Source organism: Hydra viridissima, unplaced genomic scaffold (assembly GCF_058129835.1).
Source record: "Hydra viridissima isolate aposymbiotic clone 2 unplaced genomic scaffold, HvirCarnegie_v1 scaffold_11, whole genome shotgun sequence".
NCBI lineage: Eukaryota > Metazoa > Cnidaria > Hydrozoa > Anthoathecata > Hydridae > Hydra > Hydra viridissima.
Window position 1 is genome coordinate 3,492,501 of NW_028324310.1, and position 24,706 is coordinate 3,517,206.

The following is a 24,706-nucleotide window of genomic DNA, read 5'->3' on the forward strand; positions in this document are numbered from 1 at the left end:
CAAAAGACAATACTTTTTTTATAAGTGCTGTGTCGAACAGAGGGTTTGTTGAAAAATACATAGCATTTGTTGGTTTCCATAAGATTCCACGATATAAAATGAATGCTTTATAGAGCCTGATGTCGTTTCTGACTAAATGTATCTATTTTTGAACTCGAGATCTATCTTTAATTATATCATTTTTACGATATTGTACTGCGAAAAGGTTACTTTGCTCGACAATAAGATCAACGATGTCGTCTGTTACAAATGCTTCAAATATAGTAAGAGGACTGCTATTAACTATGAAACTTGGATGAGGTCCTGGATTACTCTCAAATTTAGCAAAATTTGCTTTATAACCGTCTATTTTAACCCAATTCGGTTCATCGTTTGTATTATCTTGTTCCAATTGCATTACATCAGTGTCAACAAGGCCAGTTTCACTATCATCATCTGCTGATGATGAGCAAACTATTTCTTCTTCTGTAACAGATTTAACTGAACCTTTATTAGAAGAACCATCATTAGAACTAATATCGGATAATTTATCGCTTTCTCCCATGTATTCAATTAGATCTTGAACAGAACAATTACTTCTTTTAGGGTAAGATTTTCTAGCCGAAGCCATGTTTACTTTTCCACTAAACTAAAGCATTGTCATATAAAGCTATCAGCCATAATTTGAAAAAACTCTAGAGTATAAAATGAAGACCATGCTTTGGTTAAAAGCTATTACATAACATAAATAAACAAACTTGCTTTTAACTTATCATATCTGATCTGTTGATTAACTCATGAAAAAAAACGGAAGTATCCGTCAGTTAAAAACGGTGCAACAGTTCCAAAATGCGGAAATATCCGTCAGACACATATAAGCCTACAGTTCCAATAAACGGATACATCCGTCAGACACACGAAGAGCTAGACCCTTGAAAGGCGGATTTATCCGTCTGAAACAGTAAAGGGGATTAAAAAGTGTGCAAAAGTATTAGCGCACTTACAATTTTTCAAAGATTCTATGAAAGTTTAATATTCTCAATACGATTTAAATCAGGTGAACGAGCGGGCCATGGCATTAGGTTCAACCGTTTTTCTTCCATGTATTGCTTTACTGAGCGTGCTGTGTGGCAAGGAGCGTTATCTTGTTGAAATTGCCAGATGGAGTCAGCCTTGAAAACGTCCATTAATGGCTTTAAATAATCTTCTAAGATCTCTCTATATCGATGTTGATTAAGGCGATCAGTGTAAAGATGCGCTATTCCATTGCTAGATCCAGAAATGCAGCCTCAAATGCCAATTGAACCTCCTCCTTCTTGAAATCTTGACATGATAAAACGAGGATTATATTTTTCATTTTTGTTTCTCCTCACGACAACCCTTTTCTTGTGATTAGTAAGCTCAAAATTTGACTCGTCAAAGAAAATTACTTTTCTTCATTGCTCTACAGTCCATGCAGCTCATTCTTTGCACCATTTTCTTCGCTTGAGACAGTCTTTGATACTTAATAGTGGCTTCTTTGTTGCAAGGTATGAATTGAGATGTTTTTTCTTCACAAGCTTGCTAATTGTTGATCGGCTAACTTGATGTGCACCTAACGCTGTATTCAGATCTGAGGCAAGTTCTGCTATGCTCATGTTTGGGTTGCGTCTAACGAGCATATTTGCTTTATTTTCGTTCCCTTGACATTTTGTTTTGGACGACCAGAGCGATTTTTGTCTTTGACTGTTCCAAACTCATTATAATTTTTGAGCTTTGTTCTAACACTGCATTCACTGATTTCAAGTTGACGTTCGATTTCTCAATTGCTGAGACCACTTTTGTTCAGGCAAACAACTTGCCAACTTGTTTCAATTGATATGCTCATTAAACCCATATTTTTGTTGTTGCAATTTTAAGTTTTAACTAACTGTATTTCAAATGATATTTCCGCCACTTCAATTTATTCTTCTTATATTTTTTATTGACTATTGTTAATCAGCAGAGAGTTTTTAACAAAAACTAACCAAAAAAGTTATTCTTAAAAGAACTAAACGAGTGTGTAAATAGATTTTAAATGAGTGCGCTAATACTTTCGCGCGCTAAATTTCAGACATTTTTCCGAGTAGTCATTAACCTTCTAATTAACTATTAAAAAAAACAAGCAGGTTGACAATATTTGGTTGACATTGTAATTAAATTTAATTGGTTTTAACTTTCATTTAAAAAAAAACTAGTTCAAAATTTAAATTACATTATAATTTATGTTTATTTGAAGTTGTCAATAATAGAAAAGTTACGAATTCGCTAATACTTTCTGGAAGCACTGTATATACTTTTCAGTTATAAAATTTTTTAAAAATAGTATGTCATAATAGTAATCAGTGAAATAAAAAAGATATCTACTCTTTTTGAAACAATGTTTAGTTCTCCTGAAATATATATATATATATATATATATATATATATATATATATATATATATATATATATATATATATATATATATATATATATACATATATATATATATATGTATTAGGGTGTCCTGTTTTCAGGGTCACATTATATTTTAAGTGCTCCTAGCATTTATCTGCTGCGTATATGTGAGAAAATTAGATCTGGAAAGTTTCAGAACTCTAGCTTTGTTTTTGTGACTACACAAGCCACCTTATGTTTCAAAAAACATGATTTTTTGGTGAAAAAAGCCTATTTTTACAGTGCTTGTGTAGTCACAGTTTAAAAGATACAGGCTAATCATATGTTCAAACATGAACTATTAACCTTCATTAATTAGAAAAAAATTGGGAGCAGTTTAAATAAAACCAATAGTTAGGTTTGAAGTGAGTTTAAAGATACACAGTTGACACAAATTACCTATTTTTATGCGGTTTGATGCGGTTGATTGCTAGCACCATTTTCCCAGCAGACAGATATTTTGCAAACTGATGGCAGGTCTTTGCCTCTTTTTGTGGGTGCTCTTTTGGACTTGGATGCTCACATACAACAATTTTCAGTCAAGTCTTTCTCACGATCACTTCTTAAAGATTTTGGAGAAAATTTTCGATTATATTCTACATTCTTGCATGTCCGGGTTTAATCCTCTTCCAGCTGCAGCATCATGTTTAGATCTATCAGTAGCAAGTAATAATTAATTAGTTATTTTTTGAGTGGTGGAAAGTGGAAACCTTGATGACTTTTATTCTTTGTATGAAGCACTTTCATCATTTAAGTAGTTTATGTCTATTATTATTATTACACATTTGTGAGCATTGTGCAATTTACCATATTATTATTGGTAAAGCATAACGAGTTAGTTGTGGTTTTTATAGTTATCTTCCTGACACCTGATGTAGCAGCTCTGAATGAAACAGCGAATTGTTTTATTGTCAGCAGTAAGCATCACTTCGTAATGCAGTTCATTTGTGCACCAGCAGCACTTTATTCAACTTAAAAAATGCTCTCATCCATAAAAATTTTGACATGTGGTTGCATTTAGATGATGTAAGGTAACCAGTTAACGAAAATATTTTCTCAACATACGCTTTACTTGCTGGAGCAGCAAACAGATCTTCAGCTGTAGGAAACAGCTCTGCATATGATGCTTTCTATTCTTCAAGAAAGCAAATGAATCTTCAATATAAATATCTTTTATCTTGCTACCCAGTAGGCATTAGACGTCTAAGGATGGATTGTTATTAGAAAAAAAAATTTATTATTGTTATTAGCTGAAACCAAATAGAATTTGAATATCGTTTTTATTTCGTTTCACATACTAAAGCCTAATAAACAGTCTATGAGCAGTGCAGTAACTGACTAGTTACGTCACATAACAGTTGTGTCTTTTGAATAAGTATGAACGGTTGTGTATATATGTGTGTGTGTGTATAATTCTATTACTTGGATTAAAATATGAGGAGTTTCAGTAGAATAGTAGATAATAAAACTTCAAGAACTAAATTTAATTCTTGAAGTTTTATTATCTATTATTCTACTGAAACTGCAAGTTTTTCTAAAAGTATTTATGCAATAACACAACATGGTGACTCAGTAAGCTATTACCTGTTACGAGGAAAACTTATATTTTTACTATGCAAATGCAGTTATATCATGTAATTGTTAATGAAATTTTATAATCAGGTATCAGAAATGAGAAACTTTTATAAGGTTTCACAAACCAAGCTGGAAGCCCAACTCCTGATAACTACTATGACAACGTAGATGAAACTGTGAAACCTTTGCCCACAGGTTAGTTTTATATGTTCAATACTATAAAAATACCCTCAATCAGGTCTAAGTATGTGTAATTCTTCAATTTTAAGGAATAAAGCAGAACTAATTTTAAGTTGATAAATTTTAATAGTTAAAACATGGCAAAAGCAATTAGTAATCTTCCAGGTGTAGAACAATTTATCATAAATGAAAATGATATAACAAATACTGTAGTATGTACTGAGTGCTGTGAGCTTTGTTACGAAAACAAGCTGAATATTGCCCTTTTTCAGATATTGCTGAGGCAGTAAAGGATCAATTTAAATCAGAATGCCATCCTAAAAAACTGATGTTAAAACTTCTCAAGGATAGAGAAATGAACTTCTCAAGTGAACATTGATAAACAAACTGAATTTGGTCGCAAAATGGGAATATCAAAACTACAAGTAAAAGAACTGTCAAATAAAAAAACCAACCAAATCACAGAGGAGATGCCAAAGGACTCAGTAGACCATTTAAAAAAAACTAACTGTTTCCAGAAAATGAAAACAAGCAACACATTTTAAATCAGGACTTCAGCAAAGTGATATTATATATAAAAGAGAAAATGACTTGTTATGCTTTCGATGTGGGGACAATTATCTTGTTGGGCACAAAAAATGTTTAAAGCTATTGGCAAACATGCTATAAATGTTAAAAATAAAATCATCTAGCCATTTGTTGCAGAAGTTCTTTAAAAATGCCTTACAGGACAATGCGATAAGTTAAAGAGATAAATAATGAAAACAAAAGTGAAAGCAACTCAGAAAATGAAGTAGAGGAAGCGCATGCGCTAACATTTAGTTCAAAACAAAGAGGACAATCCTATAAAACAAAATCAATAAATGTACTGGTGGGAAATGTTATAATAAAAATGATTATTGACTCAGGTTCTAGTGTGAATCTAATTGACAGAAACACTTTTGAAAGGATTAAAAACCACAATCTTAATTTATTACTAACATCAACGGTGTATATGGTATCATAATCATTGACGGTGATAATTCCTTATGCTTCAAAGCCTCTAAAGTTGATAGGTTGTTTAAAGGCTGAAATTGAAGCAAAATACGAAATAGCTAGAAACAAAATCTATGTTGTAAATAAAAATAATGTTGGAAATATAATGGGATTAGAAACCGCAAAGGAGCTGAACATTTTAAAAAATTGATAAAAATGGAAACTTTGTTCTTAGCAAAGGTAATGGTGTGATTTTATAAGCTAATAAATCAAATGAAATCACGCAGCATTTTAATGTGTGTAAAAATATTGATGATGAAATTAAATTTCCACTAAATCAAAAATATAATAATTTGCATTATTTTAATGCAAATCGGGAAGCTATAAAGCTTCCAATTCAAACTTCATGTAGATGAAAACATGCAACCAATTGCACGAAATTTACGTCGCTCTCCTTATCACCTTCAAAAAGACTTTCGAGCAGAACTAAGGCGTCTTGGAGAAGCAGACATTATTGAAAAAGTTGAAAGATGGTAAGAATGGATTAGTGATTGTGTAATTGTACCAAAAGCAAATAAAACGGTACGATTGTGTCTAAATGCTAGAACCATCAGCAAAGCAATTAAAAGTGAAAGATACCCAATGCCTACATTGGATTCTGTAATAGATAAAAAGTATGGTTAAAATATATTTACTAGGTTAGAAATGAAAGAAGCTTATACTCAGTTAGAGTTAGATGTCGAGTCCAGAAAAATCACTAATTTTCAAATAAATGAGAGAGTTTATCGACACAAAAGATAAGTATATGGTTTTAACAATTCGTTCGAGATTTTTCAAAAAACTATGGAACAAACTTATAGTAAAATAGATGGAGTAAAATTTATCAGTGGTGATATCCCTCCTAACATAAGACGTCTTTAAGACGTGTTTAAATCATTTTTAAGGCGTCTAGACGTCTTACTGGCGTCTTATGTTGGTTGGGACTATACTATACACATCAGATGAACAAGATTTATTAAGGAAGTTAGAACTATTGTTTATCAAAACACATACATTAGGTATATGCACTTATGTGTCAAGGTTCATTAAAGGCTTTAGTGAAAAAACAACAGTATTACGTGAACTATTAAAAAAAGATACAAAACTTAAGTGGGTCCAAAAGCATGGCGCTTTCAACATGCTTAAACATGAATTATCAAGTGAATTGGTTTTGGTTTTTTATGATCCTAGCAAAGAAATACAGTTAGTTACTGATGCCAGTAATCATGCTATGGGAGGAATACTTTTACAAAAAGAAGGTATTGGAATCAAACCAATTCGCTACATAAGTGGGTCACTGACAGCAGCTGAGTTAAAATATAGCATTACAAAAAAGGAAGCTCTGGCTTTGGTATGGGCAATTGAAAAATTACATGTGTACCTATATGGAAAAAACGTAAAGGTTGTAGTGGACCACAAACCGCTCAAGTTTGTCTTTTCATACGGTTCTAAACTAAATGCACGCATCGCAAGATGGCAAATCAAATTGCAGGCATATGATTTTGACATAATACTTAAAAAAGGAGAAGAGAGCATTACAGAATTTACATACAGAAACTATATCCCAGATGAGTACCAAATTAGTCAGATGAAAATGAAGTGGCAGCTTAAATAAATTTTTTAGAGACAAAAATGGTACCCAAATCAATATCACTTGAAGATATAAAAACGGAGACAGTAAAAGACATCAGTTTAGTTGCAGAAAAGAATGCATTATCACCTGGTAAATGGTATGACAACTCAATACTGGAACCATATCGTAGATTTCAACATGAGTTAACTGATCATGAGGGGATAATATTAAGAGAAACAAGAATTGCCTCACCAAAATCTCTTTAAAAAAGAGCTTTACCTATTGCACATGAAGGACATTTAGGTGTTGAAAAATGCAAAGGATTATTGCTTCAAAAAATATTATGGGTCACTATAAATACCGATATAAAATCACATATTGAAAAATGTCTTGGATGCCAAGCAAATTCACGCTAAACCATGAACAAATTAAAATGTCAGTTCTACCAGAACACGTTTAGGATGATTTAGCAATGGGTTTCTTCGGAGCATTACCATCAGGAGAGTTTTTATTTGTTGTAGAAGATGTGTAATCCAGATACCCGTTTGTTGTCATAATGAAAATAAATATCATAAATTAGAAAATTTGCTATATTTGGTTATCCTAACAAAATAAGAAGTGACAACGGTCCACCATTTGAAAGTGAGGCTTTAAAGTTATATTTCGAAAATATTGATATAAAACATTAAAGTAACTTCTTGGTATTCGCAAGCAAACGGTAAAGTAGAAAGATTCATGCAAGTAATAAAAAAAACAATAAAAGCAACTCATGTTATGGGTAGAAATTGGAGAAAAGAACTTCAATGCATGCTTCAAAATTATTGATGTGCTCCTCAAGCCATAACTGGAAAATCATCAGCCACATTGTTATTTAATAAAAACACCAAAAAATAAATTTCCTTCAACGATAGTTGAGAAATCACTATACGACAAAGAAGTGAGAGAAAGTCAATATAAAAAGTATGCGAAAGAAAAAAATTATTTTGATGAGAAATATAAATATAATAAAAAATATAAATAGTGATGTTAAGTGGAAACACAACAGTGGTGTCTGGTTTTAGCCTAAATTACTCTAATCCGTTTTTTTTAAAGTAAACTTTTTTCGTTTTTTTTTTGAAAAAACTAAACAGATTTGTAATCAGCATCAAATTATCTGTCTGTGTTTTTAGTTTTTATCGCATACTTTTTATTTCCGTTACTCAGGAGAGCCGATGTGGAAAACCTCTATTTTATTTACTGAGTGTTATTTACAATTAATTTATATAAATAATAAAATCAATAGTACAGTGTGTTCCTATTAATATGACAGAGAAACAAATTATCTATCGAATAGGGTTTTTTTTATTGTAAAATGGTTTGATTTTCATTGTGTAAATTTTGATTATTAATAGTGTAATTTTGATTATTAAGTGTCCGGTGTAAATTTTGATTATTAAGTGTCCGGTGTAAACTTTGATTATTAAGTGTCCGGTCATACACGACGGACGGTATAACCCGATTTTCCTCAATCAATAAAACAGCGCGAAAATGAAAATGTTACAATGAATACCTAAAAAACAGCGCAAATATTTAAATTTGACAATGTATGTTAATAAAATAGCGCGAAAATGAAAGTCTTACAATCTATATCAACAAAATAGCGCGAAAATGAAAATATCATAATGCATCTCTTAATTTATAGAATTTGGTAACTCAATAAAAATGTTACAACTCATCTCAATAAAACAGCGCAAAAATGAAAATGTTACAATGTATATCAAAAAAATAGCGCAAAATATGAAAATGTTACAATGTATCTCAGTTTGAAGAATTCGGTTACTTAATAAAGTTGGTAAATATGAAGAACATAATAAAGCCAACTATTGTGTATATATGTAGTGTTCATCAAACGGGGAACCTGGTGATCCAACAGAACATCAAATAGGTTTAGATATGATGATATATAGTTGCATACTAAATTTACGTTAACTATTAGCTGCGTCACCCTTTGCCATAGTATTATAAAGTTTATCTTGGATACCAAGTTGAGCTTTTCGGGCCAGATTATGGTACTTTGATATGTATGGTAAAGAATATATGGCTTACAAATTCTTGAAGGCGATGTAACTCACAAAAGGGGGACTTGTCGAAGGCCCGTCTAAGACTTAGATCCTTCTTCTCTTTTATTGGGATTGACTGATCGTCCTGTTAATAAACTTTCATTTGACTTGATCTTCATCAAAATCTTGATGGAAAAAAAATCTAAATAGTTAAGAAATTTCTTCTCAAATCTCATAGATTTGCGAAGCCGAAAATTTCCATAAAATCGATTCCCAGATATCTAACAAAGTTTCTAATAATTTTAAACGGTAAAACTAAAAATACTTGGAAATTCTTCAAACACTCAAAGAATCCCAGAAAAAATGCTCATCGAAATCCCAAGATTTTTGGATTATGACAAATATTGAGATTGCGAGCATTAATTTGCTGTGATGATCGATGTGCAATTTTTAAATATGCACATCGATTATAACAGCAAAAATTGCTTATCAAAAAAGAAAGCAGTCAAAGTAACTAACGGAGTTTTGTATAAAATCGCAAAACAAATTTTGATGAATGTCGTGGTTAAAATTAGGCTTCCGCTTCGGTATAAGAGTTTTAGTTCAAAACTCGTATTCAATTGTCTCAAGCTTTTGGTCTTAATCTCAAATTTTTTTTCATTAAAATTCCAACGCTAATTAATAAATAATAATTGAAGCCGCAATTCACAATTTTAACAATGAAATTTTATTATCAACTGAAATTTTATTGTGTACAAAATGAAGTTATTTTTAAAAGTAGAAAAGAAAAAAAAATAAGCTAAGAAAAATAAGTTTGAATATAAAATTCAATAGATGAGCAATGGAAAATCGTACTAGTGAGGATTATTAGTAAAATGTAGCTCAAAATTCATATCAATTAAATTTAGAGTAAGAACTTAAAATGAAGTTTGTGTTTCAATAAATTTGTGGTATGGAGTCAAATCACATATCTTACTTTATTTCAGTCAACTTCGTAGTACGATATTGGCTTAGCGGAATATCGTAACTTCGGTGATGCTTAGCCGAATATTAATACTTTGGCGGCGCTTGCTACCAATTTGACACCTTAAAAATTCAGTTATTTTTAAGTTTTTTTTTTTTTTGTTTGAGGGGGGGGGGGGGGTATAACTCCTGTCTTTTTTTTTATAAAAAAAAAACCATCATATTTTTGTTTTAAATTTTTATCTATTTTCATTATTTGTTATTTACGTTATTTGATTGAAATATTTTTTTTTCAGCCAGCAGCAAGTTCTACTCAATGGAAAATAAATGTTCAGGAATTTGCCTTATATTCATTACAGACAGCAATGAATTAAACGTAGTAAACCAAAAAGACGAAAAGATATTAAGGAAAACGTTCTCCTTTCTGAGATTTCAAGTTATAGTTAAAAAGAATAAAAGTAGCGAAGAAATCTTGAAGATTATTCAAAAAAAAGGTTTAAAACATGATATTTACGATTGTTTTGTTGTCTGTGTGCTTTGTCGCAATCAAGATTACATAGTAGAAAAAAAAAGCGTCTTGCAGAAAGATAACATGGCATCAAAAGTCGTCAATTTAACTTGTTTGCAGAATAAGCCTAAGCTTTTTTTTATTCAAACTTGGGAGACAGAATCTATTCAACCAAATCCTAACCAACATAGCATTTACAAGCCATTTATGCTTGACCAAAACGTTTGGAAAGACAAAGATATTTTTTTCTCAATTGCCCAAGGTAATAATCTTATATATGTGTGGGTTTACACATTCTTTTTTAAATAGACAGCACAGATATCTTTTATTGTGCAATACATTAACTAGGTTTGTCTTTTGATTTAAATACTGCGCCGTTTTGTAATGCTATCCATGGCCTAATACATAACATGGCCACAACTTTTGCATTTAAGGGCAAAACTTAGTCAATCAACTAATAGACTATAATTATAATTACTTATTAAAATGTACTACTACATTGATTTTCTGATAAAAACAACGACATGTGCCACGAATTTTCCACAATAAAATCAATATTTTGTTGTTTGTCAAAGAAACTGTGATTATTGAGTTATGTGTTTTTTCATTTATTTAATTTCCTGTTTTGTCAAACTTTAAAAACAGCAACTCCATCTTTTTTGTTTTATCCGTTTTTAAATAAAAAACCAGTGAAAAATCTGTTGCATGATCTTCAGTTATTATAGCTCGCACAGTAAAAGAAGATTTGTACAAATTTCTAATGTTTTTTCTGTTCAAACTCATTTAAAAAAACTAGAAATTTAAAACTCTAGACACCTTTAAACAAAAAAAGGAGATCAATTCTTTTGAACCAACCATCAGAAATGTAGTTATACCAGAAATTGAAATTACCATCACCAATCAAATTTCTTCCATGGCATTTGACACCATTTCGTAAATATAGCTCATCATTTGAAATAACACAGCATACTGGGAGTTCGGATGTTTCTGATATTCTATAAAATGTATGTTGAGATGTAGAAAAAAATTGGCTGCCCTTTTTAGCTCATCAAGCCCGAAAAAACGATTTAATATTTAAAAAGAAGTTGTCTTTTAGATTTAACAAAAGTTAAATTAAAAAGTCTTAAAGCATTTAGGATACAATTAACTTTTGCTCAAATATTTAAATAGATGTAAAATCAAATTGAAATTCACTTTTAAATTCTCTTGTCCTCCCCCATTCTCTCTCTCTCTCTCTCTCTCTCTCTCTCTCTCTCTCTCTCTCTCTCTCTCTCTCTCTCTCTCCCCTTTCCTTCCCCTCCTCTTGCATTGAAAATGTACAAGCCTACAAGTTCATGTATTAGGCATTGGATAAGTGTCAAATATCAATTTTGACCCTTGAAACCTATATTTTGGGTATGCACTTTTTCATTTCTTTAAATATTTTTCTGGTCTACTAATTTACGCTCTAAGACGACAAATCCGGCTGTGTTATAGTAAGGAAAGTGTCCCTTTAGAATTGATTTAGAAATAGAATTCGAATTCGTCGAATGAAATGTATGAAATTTGACTTTTTTAAAAAACAAATGTTGATCGGTGTGAGATTTCTGAAATGAGTTTCATTGGAATATTCTCAATCGTCAAACAATCAGAGTAAAACGTAAAAAACGCCCTCCCATTAACTAACTTTAATCTTAGTAAGGATGATGGACAGCTTTTACAATATGAATGTTAAATATCTAATATTTTAAAAAAAATGTCTGATTGTGTAGTATTTGAATATATTGCTTAACAGGAAATCTGCTCAACTCAAAGCCTACACATGGTTCGTGGTACGTAAAGAATCTCTGTGAAATTTTGGTTGAAAATGCTACGACATCTTCGTTTGTTGGAATGTTGTCAATGCTGGATGATAAATTTCGATCTGATTGTAAAAGTAGTCACGTAAATGAAATATCTGAAATGAATTTGCAGCTGAAGTTCAAAGTTAAGAAAAAAGCTGCTTTGTGAGTTGTAATAAAGATTTTCTTATCGTTTCAGTGCGCAGTCAGAAAAGTTAGAAAATCGTTTCAGTGCGCAGTCAGTGCGCAGTCAGTGCGCAGTCAGTGCGCAGTCAGTGCGCAGTCAGTGCGCAGTCAGTGCGCAGTCAGTGCGCAGTCAGTGCGCAGTCAGTGCGCAGTCAGTGCGCAGTCAAAAAATCGTTTCAGTGCGCAGTCAGAATAATTATACCTAAAAGATCAATGTTTCTTGATTTTTTTTGTACAAAAAAAATTTGAATAAAAAGTTAAACTTTTTTTAAACTTTTGAGCTGAAATAAAAAGTAACGCGACGTTGTACTATTTTCATTCAATTTTTTTACATTTGGTGTGAAACCACTTTTTAAATATTTTTGCACAAAGGTGTTTATCCAAGGATCACGGTTTTCACACTCCCACTTTTATATATTATTCTTTATATTTATGTTCTTATTCAATTTAGTACACTAAGAGTATTTTGTTTTCAGTTTATTAGTTTATTTATATAAATGCAAATTTGTAACTTTACGATATTTAAGATTACTAACAATTTAAATAAGTCATTGTTTTTGTAAGACATGCTTTTCCCACTCTCTTAAATATCAAATGAGCACATACCCCTAAATCTCATAAAAAAACTATGCGCCTAAAGCATAAAAGAAAGTTTTCTAATGTGGTTAATTTCTATTAAAAGTTTTTAACATTTATTGCAAAGTTGCAGGATATATTCTTTTTAATGCTGAAAAGTCTGAGGCAATCGAATGCAAATAAGCATCTCTATATGTTTTTAAAATTTTTATTGAGGTTTTTAAAGCTTTTTTTCTCATTAAAGACTTTGCCTTTTTTTTGTTACCGGCATGCTTTTGTATTTGAAGATACATGTATAACTATTTACTAAGTTAATAACAATAATATATAATTATTACATAATTACAAAAATACGTACAACAATTGCACAATAAGCTTACCACAGAATTGTAAGTTAATATATAAAGCATACAAGCTCAATATTTAGCCCAATAAAACTTTTTGTTTTTAATTAATTATATTTCAACGAACAAATTATTTACATTTTACTTAGTGCTTTTCGTTTGTTAGTGTGATGATGAAGATAAGGGGTTAGGGAGGTTTGTGTTTATAGTTGTTTGGAAGGTTAAGTGGAGGTTGGGAACAAGGTTAGTCGTGTAAGGAGTACTTGGTTGAGAAAGGGCGAGGTTTTGGGATAATTTGGTTAGGCATGGCCAAGGTTTAATCTCAAAGGGGCTAAAGTTCTATTTGCAATATATTTCAATAAACGTTCTATTTGCGTGTAATATATAGCACTCTAATATTCATAACTTTATATAATATAAATAATATTCTCTTACGCTTCTTGTTGTGTTCAATATTGTTTTTATGAATAACTCCTCTTTAGCTCTTTTAGCTTTAAACAAATATCTTTCTTTTTTTTTTTTTTTTTTAATTAAAAACGGTGAAACTTCTGTTTACTTCTCTTCAAACAATTTTCCTTTGACTTATATTTATTTCATTGCTTCTTCTCTTTCATCAACATTTTCAAATTCTTCAATAACAAAAGCACTCTTTTTCTAAACTTTCTTTTTAAAAATCTTTCTTAAAAACTCTGACTACTTTTCTTTTTCGCTTATATAAGAAGAGAATTCCTCCTTCTTTTTCGTTTATAATGGCTAGTCTATGATCAGATCTTTATTTTTTCATTACCATTTTTATATATCAAATCTGTTTTTTTTTTTCAGGTGTTATTGTGAGGATTTTTCAAAGCAAGAGAGATTGAGGGATCAACTTGCTTCTATTAATGTTTCTTTTTAATGATAAAACGTGTTTTGTATCAGGGGTTAAGTTGTTTTGATTTATTTTTCCCCTTAGACATACCTGATATATATTATTTTATTTGCCATTGCAAGGTTTTATCAGAGCAAGATGAAAGTTACACTTATGTTTCTGTGGATGTTAATACCTTAAGAAGACAAGATAAAACCTGTAAGATAATATTTATTTACAGTTAGATTATATTAATTAGTGAAGTAATAACATTTAGATATTTACTTTTACTCAGGAAATTCACCTTCCCAATTCGTAATGGTTATTCTAAGGTGGTGTATATTTTTTTAGAGATGTGTTTTATTTTAGATTTGATTGCATAGTGTTTATTCTACGCACCGTAGAATCTACATTTTCTATCTACGGGAAATGGAAAAGATGCGTTTTTTTCGAATTAGGCTGTCACAATGGTCACGAAAAAGACTAATTTCACAGCCACAACTCTGATTAAAAAAAATTAGGCAAATGGGGAAAATATTCTTTTAGTTTAAAATTCTAGTTATTTACTTTTTTAAATACTATTTACAATTATTGAAGTGTCCAATTTATGGTGGTGGGGGTAGCAATCGATTTAGTTTGAGGGAACATTCAAAGGAGCAAATACCAAAACTATTTGTCTTCGTAATTAACATTAAATATATACTTTAATTGTATAATAAAATCTCATTTTATGATAAGGAAAACGTTTTGTTAAAGTACAATCCGAATAAAGCATTATGAAAAGTAGGTATAATTCAAGAAGGTATAAATCTTTTTAAGCTCGTTTTTGACTTCCTAGAAAGCTGAGTATATAATATACACACAATACAAACAGTATATAATAATATACAGTAATAGAATACGCCGTTTATTTTAAAAGTGCTAATCATCCATATTAATATATTACCTATTATAAGCTAAATAATAAGATATTATATTACGATTACATAGAGCCTAACATTATATCATAATTACATAGAGTATAATACTATAGTTGCATAGTGCTTAATATACCAGTTAGTAAGTTTTGAATGATGGGACAAAGAATACAAAGCTTAATATTTTTTATTAAATTTAACATGGTATTATAATAGCATTGAGTATTATTGTTACATAATGCTAAATATTAAGCTTGTATGCTTTGTCCTATTATTCAAAACGTACTAGTTTAAAGTCACTTTTTTGTTCTAACATATTTGTCTTCTGGAGGAAAAAATCACATGTAGTTGTTGGGTAAGACCAAAATCATATACTTTATAAGTAGGTTTACACTTGATATTCAAAGGAAAGTTTTTTCCTTTGGATGATGTTTAACGCCAATTGTTAGCGGAAAATTTTTTCAACACCTTTTTTTTCTTTTTCAATGACTCCTAAAAATTATCATTTTAAAATGGTCTCTGCAGATTCGAATAAATTTATTGAATGTAAGCAAAATACTAATACTGAATGTAAACAACATTTTTAAGTAAAGTTAGGTAAAAAATTTAAATTAGGTATTCCCTAAACTGTAGTTCACAAACTTAGACCACAAGAAGGTGCTGGCCCACTTTTCCATCACCCTTCTAGACCTATATAAAAACAATTTATATAGAAAGAGATTAAAAATTTGAGAGTCTGAAAATGTATATTCATGACAACATGTACTTCTTGTAAATTCATTTACATGTATTTTTGTATTTTGTAAGATCTTGGAATTGGTTTATGGTTTGATTAAAAATGTATCAAAATATCAATCAATAAGTTGTACTTTTCTACTTTATATTTACATGTTGATTTGCCTCTGGAACAATTATCTTTTAAAAATGTAAGTAACTTAAATTCTAATATATATTAAAAAATATTGTAACTGAAGACATTGCCACAACAACTTTTTTGACTTCAAAAACCATATTATTGAACAAAAAGAATTTGATGTAAAAAAAACAGTCTTCGCTTCAAACTGACTGAAAAAGTCTTCTTGTTTCAAAATTTGAATTACTTTCTGTAGTATCATTTAGCAATGACACTTATTCTAAAGGTTTTATCAACGATGTTAAATAAACAGTTAATGGAATTTGAAACTAATAAAAATGTTTATCAGAAATTTAATATTAAGATTCCTATCACTCTTAGTGTTCCACAATGTGAATATCTTGCTACCATTGGCACTTATTTCATTTGACTTAGCGAGTCTAACTAATCTGACTGTGAAGAGTCATTGGAATTGAACTCAAAATCTCCCGACTCTGAACAAGATTATAACTTTTACAGTAATATTTAATGTAGTTATTGTGTCTGATATTCAATATGTAACTTTTATTACAATACTTAAGGAATCCTTTTAAAATGTTACATTTCTTTTGAGATCGATGCATGCAAAACTTCCTCCAAAAATAAATAAGTAACCATATCTTCTTAAAATATATGTAAAACCTATGATTTAATAACTATAGTACATTTTGAGAACATAATTGTCGCAATCTTTAACCAAATCTGTAAAAACTAAGATGTCGAAGGCAAGATTTCTGGTCTAGAACAGACAATTGCGTTATCGTTTGTATCTTCTGTAACGCTGGAATGTAGTTTTTTTTAACCAGTAGTCATATAGTTTTTGATCTGCTTGAAGGTTTTTAAGTTTTTGTAAATTTGCTCGGATTTTTTCATCATTCTGTGAGATCGTTGAAACACATTTTCATTAATAATAAAAGTTACGCGTTCTTTCATCTGAATGACTTTATTTATATCCTTCTTTCCGCAAGCGCATGGTTTTTTGATGCTCCCATCTTTCTTTCTCCATTTGAAGTTGAAGCTGAGCTTTGTACTTCTTAATTACAACTAATTTCTTTCGTCACTAAAATATGTTGCTTTTTTTTTGTTTTTTTCCCGACATATTTCTAAGGTCTACTTCATTTATTCGTTTTTTTCCTCTTAGAGGGTTTTTTCTTCTATGGGCACAAGTCTTCCATTTATTGGAAACCAATGTGTTTCTCGTTGCATTGCCAAGACTGTTTAACCTGACTGAGAAAACATTATTTGTGAAATTGCAAATTAAGTCAGTAGTTATAGTGAAAAATAGTTTAGATCCGATACGAACTATACACACTATATTAAAATATTACCTCCTTTAGACAATTGGCTATAAAACATGATTAAATGTTTTAACTGAAATAATTGCTACGTTACTACGTTACTGAATAAACATTAATCTTTAAGTTGGGATAACTAATTTTTCATTAAATACTCTTTTTTTTAAAATTTCTACTTAAAAAAGTTGCCGATACCATAAAAGATTACGAATTTGGTTGTAATGGTTAAATCACTCAACCGAGTTCAAACTAAGCTCTCGTATACCTTTAAAAAAAAATTTCACATCGAATTTGCATAAGATTTGGACACATTGAAGTTATAAAGAAACTTAAAGTAATGTTTATTTTGAGGAAAAGCAAAAGGAAAGAAAATAAAACCATGTTTGAACTTAATCAACTATTATTACTAATAGATGTTTCTAAATAATTAGTTTTTGTTTAAGTAACATTTAATCTGACGTGTTAATACATTTTTCCTATGGTATTGAATTTCGAACTTTTGATAATAAATTACTAACTTACTGGGCATTCGACTGCTATATCAAATTCACTTAATGAATTCCTGCCATAAAGTAAGTTTAAGCATGTGCCTCATTAAGTTACTTCCAACTAACAAAGTAACTATAAGTAGCTAAGAAAGAAAAGACTAATTGATGGCCTTTCTTCGCACTTCATCTGTTAGAACTTCGTTTTTTTTAATTCAAAATTTAAACTCAAAAGATTGTTTTTTTCATGTAAAACATTTTTCAATACAGATTTTATGTAATAAGAAATGTGGTAATACACTTTAACACCTTCGCTGCCGAGCTATTTTAAACTATGCTTTATTTCTTTACCGAGCCATAATGTCTGCAATGATTAATTTTTGCCGAGGCTGTTTTACGTGGTTTCATTTTCAATTGCCAAGGCTAAATGTTAACATTTCAATAAATAAAATATTTTTAATCTGAAATAATTTTATTGTATTTTTTATTCTGATAATAACTGACAAAAAATAAGCACTACGAGTATACTCGTAGTTTGGCAATGGAGAAGAAATTTTTTCTCCAGTTCCGAAGAACGAGTTTACTCGTAACACCGTAATGAGTATAACTCATTGCGATGACTGCACCTTTTCAAGATGTAATTGAGAACTTGAAAGTTTTAATTAAGAAACGTAAGGTATAATTGAGAAGATGAAAGTTGTAATTAAGAAACGTAAAATGTAATTTAGAACATGAAAGTTGTAAATAAGAAATCGTAAGATGTAATTGAGAAGTTAAATGTTGTAATTGAGAAAAAATTATAATACAGATTATCAGAGAGAAGTTTTTTGTATTTTTAATTTTGTTGCCTTAGTTTACCTTGTAATTTTATGTTGGGTCCTAATTTGGTAAAGGTGACCATATGGGTTGGTTTTCAATAAATACTTATATATTATCAATTAAATAAAAAAGTAATGAAAATGGCATTTGTGGTTTTGGCGGTAACTACACCTCTTCCAATGAAATCTAAATTTCCGCTGCGGACCCAATTGCATCCTGTCTTATGTTTGTCACCTAAAGTTTTTCCCAGAGTCACCCAATCTTCATTTCGCTCAGCACATTCAATAAATCTTCTTCTATCATTCGACGAAGATAAAACATAATGTTTACTTTCAACTTGTTCAGTTGTATGTATTTCATGTCTACAAATTGGACAATGTGGTTCTGGTTGTTCCAGAAGTGGATGTAAACAAATTCGGTGAAATAAATGCTTGCACGGATTGAATTTAATAACAGACTTTCTGTTTATAGTGTAATGACAAATAACACTACGATCTTTCAACTCCATTACTGTATTACTGTATTGCTGGTGCATACAAATGCTAAACTTGGTATCATTAACTTATTAAAATGCATGTTCAAGAAGATTTTTTATAATGATCTTTGAGCTCATTTTGTGAATTCGCAATTACAAATATTGTATTCTCATTTACATATTACGATTTCTTAATTACAACTTTTGTTTTTCAAATTACATATTACGATTTCTTAATTACAACTTTTGTTTTTCAAATGACATATTGCGATTTCTTATTTACATATTGGGTTTCTTAATTTCTTTTAAAAATTTCTTAATTACATGTTGTGTTTCTTCATTGCATATTGCGATTTCTAAATTACATGTTTTATTTTTCAATTACAACTTACTTTTCTTAATTACAGCTTTCAAGTTCTCAATTACATCTTGAAAAGGTGTACTAATGTAGCTTATTTGATAAATTATTATTATAAATAGCGTTTCAATTTTTTTGCACATGCACATGCAGATTGGCAGTTATCATGAGTAAAAAAGGTAATTTACATTTTGTTTTCTTAATTCTAAATTGTTGTGTTTTTTAGACTAGAAGCTAAAATATATTTGATAACTAGATTATTCTGCATGTTAATTAAAAATGTGAAAAAAATTTGAAGTACACGATAAGATGTTTTTTAACATATTAAAAAACATTTTAGTGTGCACTTCGAATTTTTTACACAGTATGCTAATTAATGTGTTTTATAGATGAGTAATTTCTTTTTTATAAATAGATAATTTACAAATTTATCATTTTAAAATTAGCTCAACACAGATATTCCACAACTAGATTAGCACACAGAATAGTGACGATGATGATATTGAAGATTTGGATACTACGTCTTCGAGCTTGACTGCATCAGAATCAGGTTCTGAAGATAATGACACTGAAGAAAGTGATGACAATTAGTTAACAGACGTTCATCTAGCAGCCACTGTAGAAGAATTTTTAATGCCGCCAAAAATAGCTAGAACAACGGGTGGTCTTGCTTATAGACAAAATTAAAACAAAGCTCAACAAGTAGATCTTATAAGTAATATCTTGCCTGACGAAACAACTTCTGAAACAAATCTATCTAGAAATTCAAACCAAAAGAAAGATGACCCGATTATTGTAAAACAAATTCAATTTACTGCCGATTCTGGTTTGAAGATAAACATGGAGAACAAGAAACCATTAGATTTCTTTAGACTATTTGTTACAGAAGAGTTTATAAATACAATGGCAGTTGAAACTAATTGCTACGCAACGCAAGAAATAAATAAGCAGCGTACCCTCAGAAGAAGCTCACGTTTCAAAGATTGGAAACCAATAAATTTAGAAGTTATGCGGTACTTCCTTGGACTTCTTCTTCATATTGGGTGTGTCAAAATGCCATCTTTAGAGCACTATTGCTCTAGGAGCAGTTTCTATAGATTTCCCTTATTTTCTAGAATAATGTCACGAAATAAGTTCCAACTAATCTTACGGTTTTTGGCAATTTAATAACTATAAAGATTCGGGTAGTGGACGCTTGTGTAAAATTATTGGACTTCTCGATCACTTAAATAATGCAATGGATAACATCTACTGTCCTAATAAAAATATATCAATCAAAGACTCAATGAAGCTCCGGAAGGGACGTCTTGTATTCAGGCAGAATGTGAAAAATAAAAGACATAAGTATGGTATCAAGTTCTATAAGCTTTGCGAATCAGATGATATTGTACTAAAAGTAAAAATCTACTCTGGCGAGACAACTTTTTATAAACATTTGTTGGGTCAAACGGGAGCTATATTTTTAGATTTAATGGAAAAATTTCTGGGAAAAGGTTATCACCTGCACGCGGATAACTTTTAAAAATCCTTTTAATTAACAAAGCACATATTAAATAAAAAAACATACATTTGTGGTACTTAAAAAACTGACCGAAGGTCAAGTCCAAAGTAGTGTTTAAAAGCAAAACTGAAACAGGCAGACGTTATAAGCAGAAGCAGAGAGGGTGTAGTGGTTGCTAAATTGAAAGAAAAAAGAGACGTGCTAATGATTAGTAACTTGCATTCGTTGCAAATAATTGAAGTGACAAACAGGAGAGGAGAAAAGAAAATGAAACCCAAGATTATTAAAGATTATAATCAATGTATGTCAGGAGTAGATAGGGCGGAACAAATGGTATCATACTATGATTGCCTAAAAAAGACATTAGATGGTATAAAAAAGTAGTATTTCATCTCTTTGATGCAACTTCCTTGCTTAAGTTTAGAGATTTAGTTGTTACGGATTTATTGGGTGAACCTTTGAATGAAACTCTGCCTCGAATCACCAATAATAACTTTCACTACTTCTCTTCAATACCACCGAACGAAAAGAAAAAATTCCCAACAAAACGATGTCGAGTGCTCTAAAATAAAATGTAAAGAAACACGGTATGAATGTGCTGCTTGTGAAAATTGACCTCCGTTATCTATTGGCGAATGTTTAAGAATGCATCATTCAAAAAAATAGGTATGCACTTTCTTGAAATAAAATGAAATCAATATCAATATTTTAATTTAATCTGTTTTAAGCTATTTCTGTCTTTATCCGCATTTAAATTACGTTCTCTGGATTTTTAAAGTAAAAAGTTGAATGTAATATTTTCCAAAATCAAATGTGAAGCTAAGAAAAAAAAAAAAAAGAAATGAACAGACAAAGCCAGTCATGCACAAATAATATTTGAAATAAGTTGGTATAACTACGAGTTAACTCGTAGTTGGCAAACTCACGACGCCGGCTTACTACGAGTATTCTCGTAATTGGCAAATAGCAAAGTCCCGATAACCACGAGTATACTCTTAGTTGGCAGCGAACAGGCTAATTGTACTTTTAATTGATATTCTTTTTAAGTTATGCTTTTTAAAAGCATCTATAGTTACATTTATAGTTACATCTATAGTTATCTATATATAGCATCTATAGTCTATCTATATATAGCATCTATATATATATCTATATATAGCATCTATATATAGCTATATATATATCTATATATAGCATTACAAAGATATACATTTAAGATGTATATCTTTTTTCTTACACCTAGTTCCGAGAAGAAAACCATAATAAGTAGAAACCATGTCAGAATAAAGAATCTCTTTTTAACTCAGGATTATTTCGGAGATGTTCTTTGAAGAAAATGAGAAACCGATACACAAATTAAACGGTGAAATGCAGCAAAATTAGGATTTTAAACGAAAATTCCTATTTACAAAACGAATAAAGTCACCATATTTTCTCTATGCTCCTTTTTATCAAGTCCTTATGAATTGTTATTTGCTTTGAAACCTGGATGCGTATTCACAAAGCTTTTGTAACTCTTGCGCAGCTCAACAAAGGTTACGGAAACCGTACGTTCATGTAACTATTTGGTTTTCACCAATATTTAGCAGCACAAAGTGGCTCAGGATGATCAAAAAACGGCTAAAGCTCATTAAAGCGTGAAAAACATTATAAACAAACCTATTACATGTCAAAATAATAGTTTTTTGGGTAAAAAAATTCAAATTTGTTAATAAAAATAATTATTAGGCGCTCTTTTGACGCCTAAATTGCGCGCATACGCGTTCGCCCGCGCGTTGGAAATGACTACATGGATGAAAAAAAATTTTCAGTTAGAATTTTAGAATCTTCAAGCCAAATCAAAACACTGATACCTTACTCAACTTGATATTTGTAAAACAATAAATTTGAAAGGATGTCGACGCATAGAAGAAAACTTCATTTCAGATTTTTTATATTTGCTTTATTATTTACATTACAATCAGTTTAACAACTTCATCCGTCAATGGTTTTCTTTGATAATTCTTCTGTTTTCTAAAAGATATGCTGGATATTTTTGGATCTGATCTTACTAGAAGGTAGTGCATCTGATTCATCATAGTGTTTAACCTTGATATTTTTGCCGTGTGCAGTAGTCTAGTATTTTTTATCTGTTTATTCGAGCTCTCCAGTGCATCCTCCGAATATAACCTTATTGGCAAAGTTAGTTTTTGTGAAATAGAAGAACAATGCAGTAGCAGTTTGTGTACAGTAGGAGGCATTACATACCAGTCGTACAAACTCACTATAAGTTTAGCTGTTTCAGTGCAGTATGAATCAAATTGATTGTTATTAATTGGATATCCACAAGATATGGTAATGAGAATTTTATTTAATCTTTTAATTATATCACAATAAACTTTAGTAATTTCAGAAAAAACTTCATTATTTTTAAACGCTCTTCTGGTAGTTTAACCATCATTGCTATTGCCAAACCCAGCTTTAGGCATGTCAACAGAAAAACCCAGCTATAGGCATGTCAACAGATAAACTTAATTGTTCTCTAAAGTGTAGCTGAATCTCTTTCTTTCTTAAGTTTACAGACAACTTCTCCTCAATTGTTTTTGCCTTTTACTTTTTAATTTCCATTTTGAAACCTAAATAAAGAACAAACTCCAAGCACTTTATCCAGCAGTGCAAACCTGAAGTTCCGAGCCCCAAGGCTGAATCATTTTCTATACCGTTATCAATACCGTTCATTTCATTGGGTTTAGCATTATATACATTACAGGATTGAGTGGATTTTTTGTCTGTAAGTAACAATTAACTACTTTGTTATCAAACATTGTAAAATCAATCTTATAGTTGACTAAAAACGTTACTATCCTTCCTGCAATTTTTATAACTTCGGAAAATGGCTCTAATGTAGTTATTTGATTTTTTAGATTTTTTTCTTCTCGGCATAATAATGGACTCTTTTTTTTATACTGTAGATGAAGAGGTCTACAAAAGTGACAACTTGTAGGACTCTCATTTTTCCATACCTCGGCATCTCCTACCTTAAGCAATAAAGGCACAAAAGCTGTACTAGGGTTGTCCATTTTAAACTTTTTTTTGAAATTTTAACCGGGACTTTTACTAGTGATGACATTTTATCTAAAAACGCTAAATTTTCGAATTTAGAACGAATTTTACATCCCCCACAAGACATTGGAAGTTCAAGTAATTGATTATGCAAGGGTTGCGCAACTTTTTTATTCACTAATTGTTTTAGTTACTTAGTGGGGTTTAGAGGTGTAACGGATATGATATCCGACCGGCTTATCCGGCCAAAATGCCGGATAATCCGGTATTCGGTATCCGGCCGGATATATTATTTATCCGGCCGGATATCATATCTGCTCTGGAATATGATGTATACATTCAAGTCGGAGTAGAGAACGACCAATTTGCTTCTCAATTAGAATTGCAGCTCCATTATATGCTCCACTGTTTGCAGATGTTGTATCACAGACAAGTGCAACAACAGATGCTTTTAATTGCCATTTATCAAGTAGGTTCATCACTGAGCAACATTGCGTTTGACCAGTCCCGTCAGCAATTTTAAGAGTGCCTAGCAATTTAAAAGGTGGCCCTGCATACACAGCAAGTCGCTCTTCCTTTTTTCTAGCAGCTTGCTTGAAAGTTTTTCCATCCCAATGAATTTCCAAATATTCAGGTGGAATCCAAGTTTTTTCAATTAATTTAACTTCTTCAATTCTGTTAGCTGATCTTGCTCTGTGAACTGATGATTTAGAAAGTGTAACATCATTTAAATCTGCTCCACCTAATGCTAAAGTCTTTCCCAAAATAAGTACCTGTTGTCTTTCACTAATACCGGATCCATCAGCAACTGTACACGCTTCTTTTAATAGCTCTCTTTTTGAAATTTTCATTGTTATCGCT

At 30.6% G+C, this 24,706-nt stretch overlaps 2 protein-coding genes and 1 pseudogene across 2 annotated transcripts in view; all 3 read left to right on the forward strand.

Annotated features, from left to right (window-relative positions):
• LOC149881751 (uncharacterized) overlaps positions 1-4,166 on the forward strand; it is a 61,963-nt gene extending 57,797 nt beyond the window's left edge. The window contains exon 14 of the mRNA XM_090065969.1: positions 4,099-4,166. Within this exon, the coding sequence (XP_089922095.1) occupies positions 4,099-4,124 (26 nt within the window). The 3' untranslated portion in view covers positions 4,125-4,166. The remainder of the gene's footprint in view (positions 1-4,098) is intronic.
• The window catches only part of LOC149881747 (uncharacterized), a 290,985-nt pseudogene that overhangs the window by 102,582 nt on the left and 163,697 nt on the right, over positions 1-24,706 (forward strand).
• Positions 4,028-12,331, forward strand: LOC149881753 (caspase-10-like). The gene is made up of 3 exons (XM_090065970.1): positions 4,028-4,206; positions 10,077-10,550; positions 12,063-12,331. The coding sequence occupies exons 2-3, from the start codon at positions 10,097-10,099 to the stop codon at positions 12,275-12,277; spliced, it is 669 nt and encodes a 222-aa protein (XP_089922096.1). The 5' UTR covers positions 4,028-4,206; positions 10,077-10,096; the 3' UTR covers positions 12,278-12,331.

Coding starts and splice junctions, on each gene's coding strand:
- LOC149881753 (XM_090065970.1), top strand. CDS start 10,097: ATGGAAAATAAATGTTCAGGAATTTGCCTTATATTCATTACAGACAGC. Junction 10,551..12,062: donor TTTTTTCTCAATTGCCCAAG/GTAATAATCTTA, acceptor ATTGCTTAACAG/GAAATCTGCTCAACTCAAAG.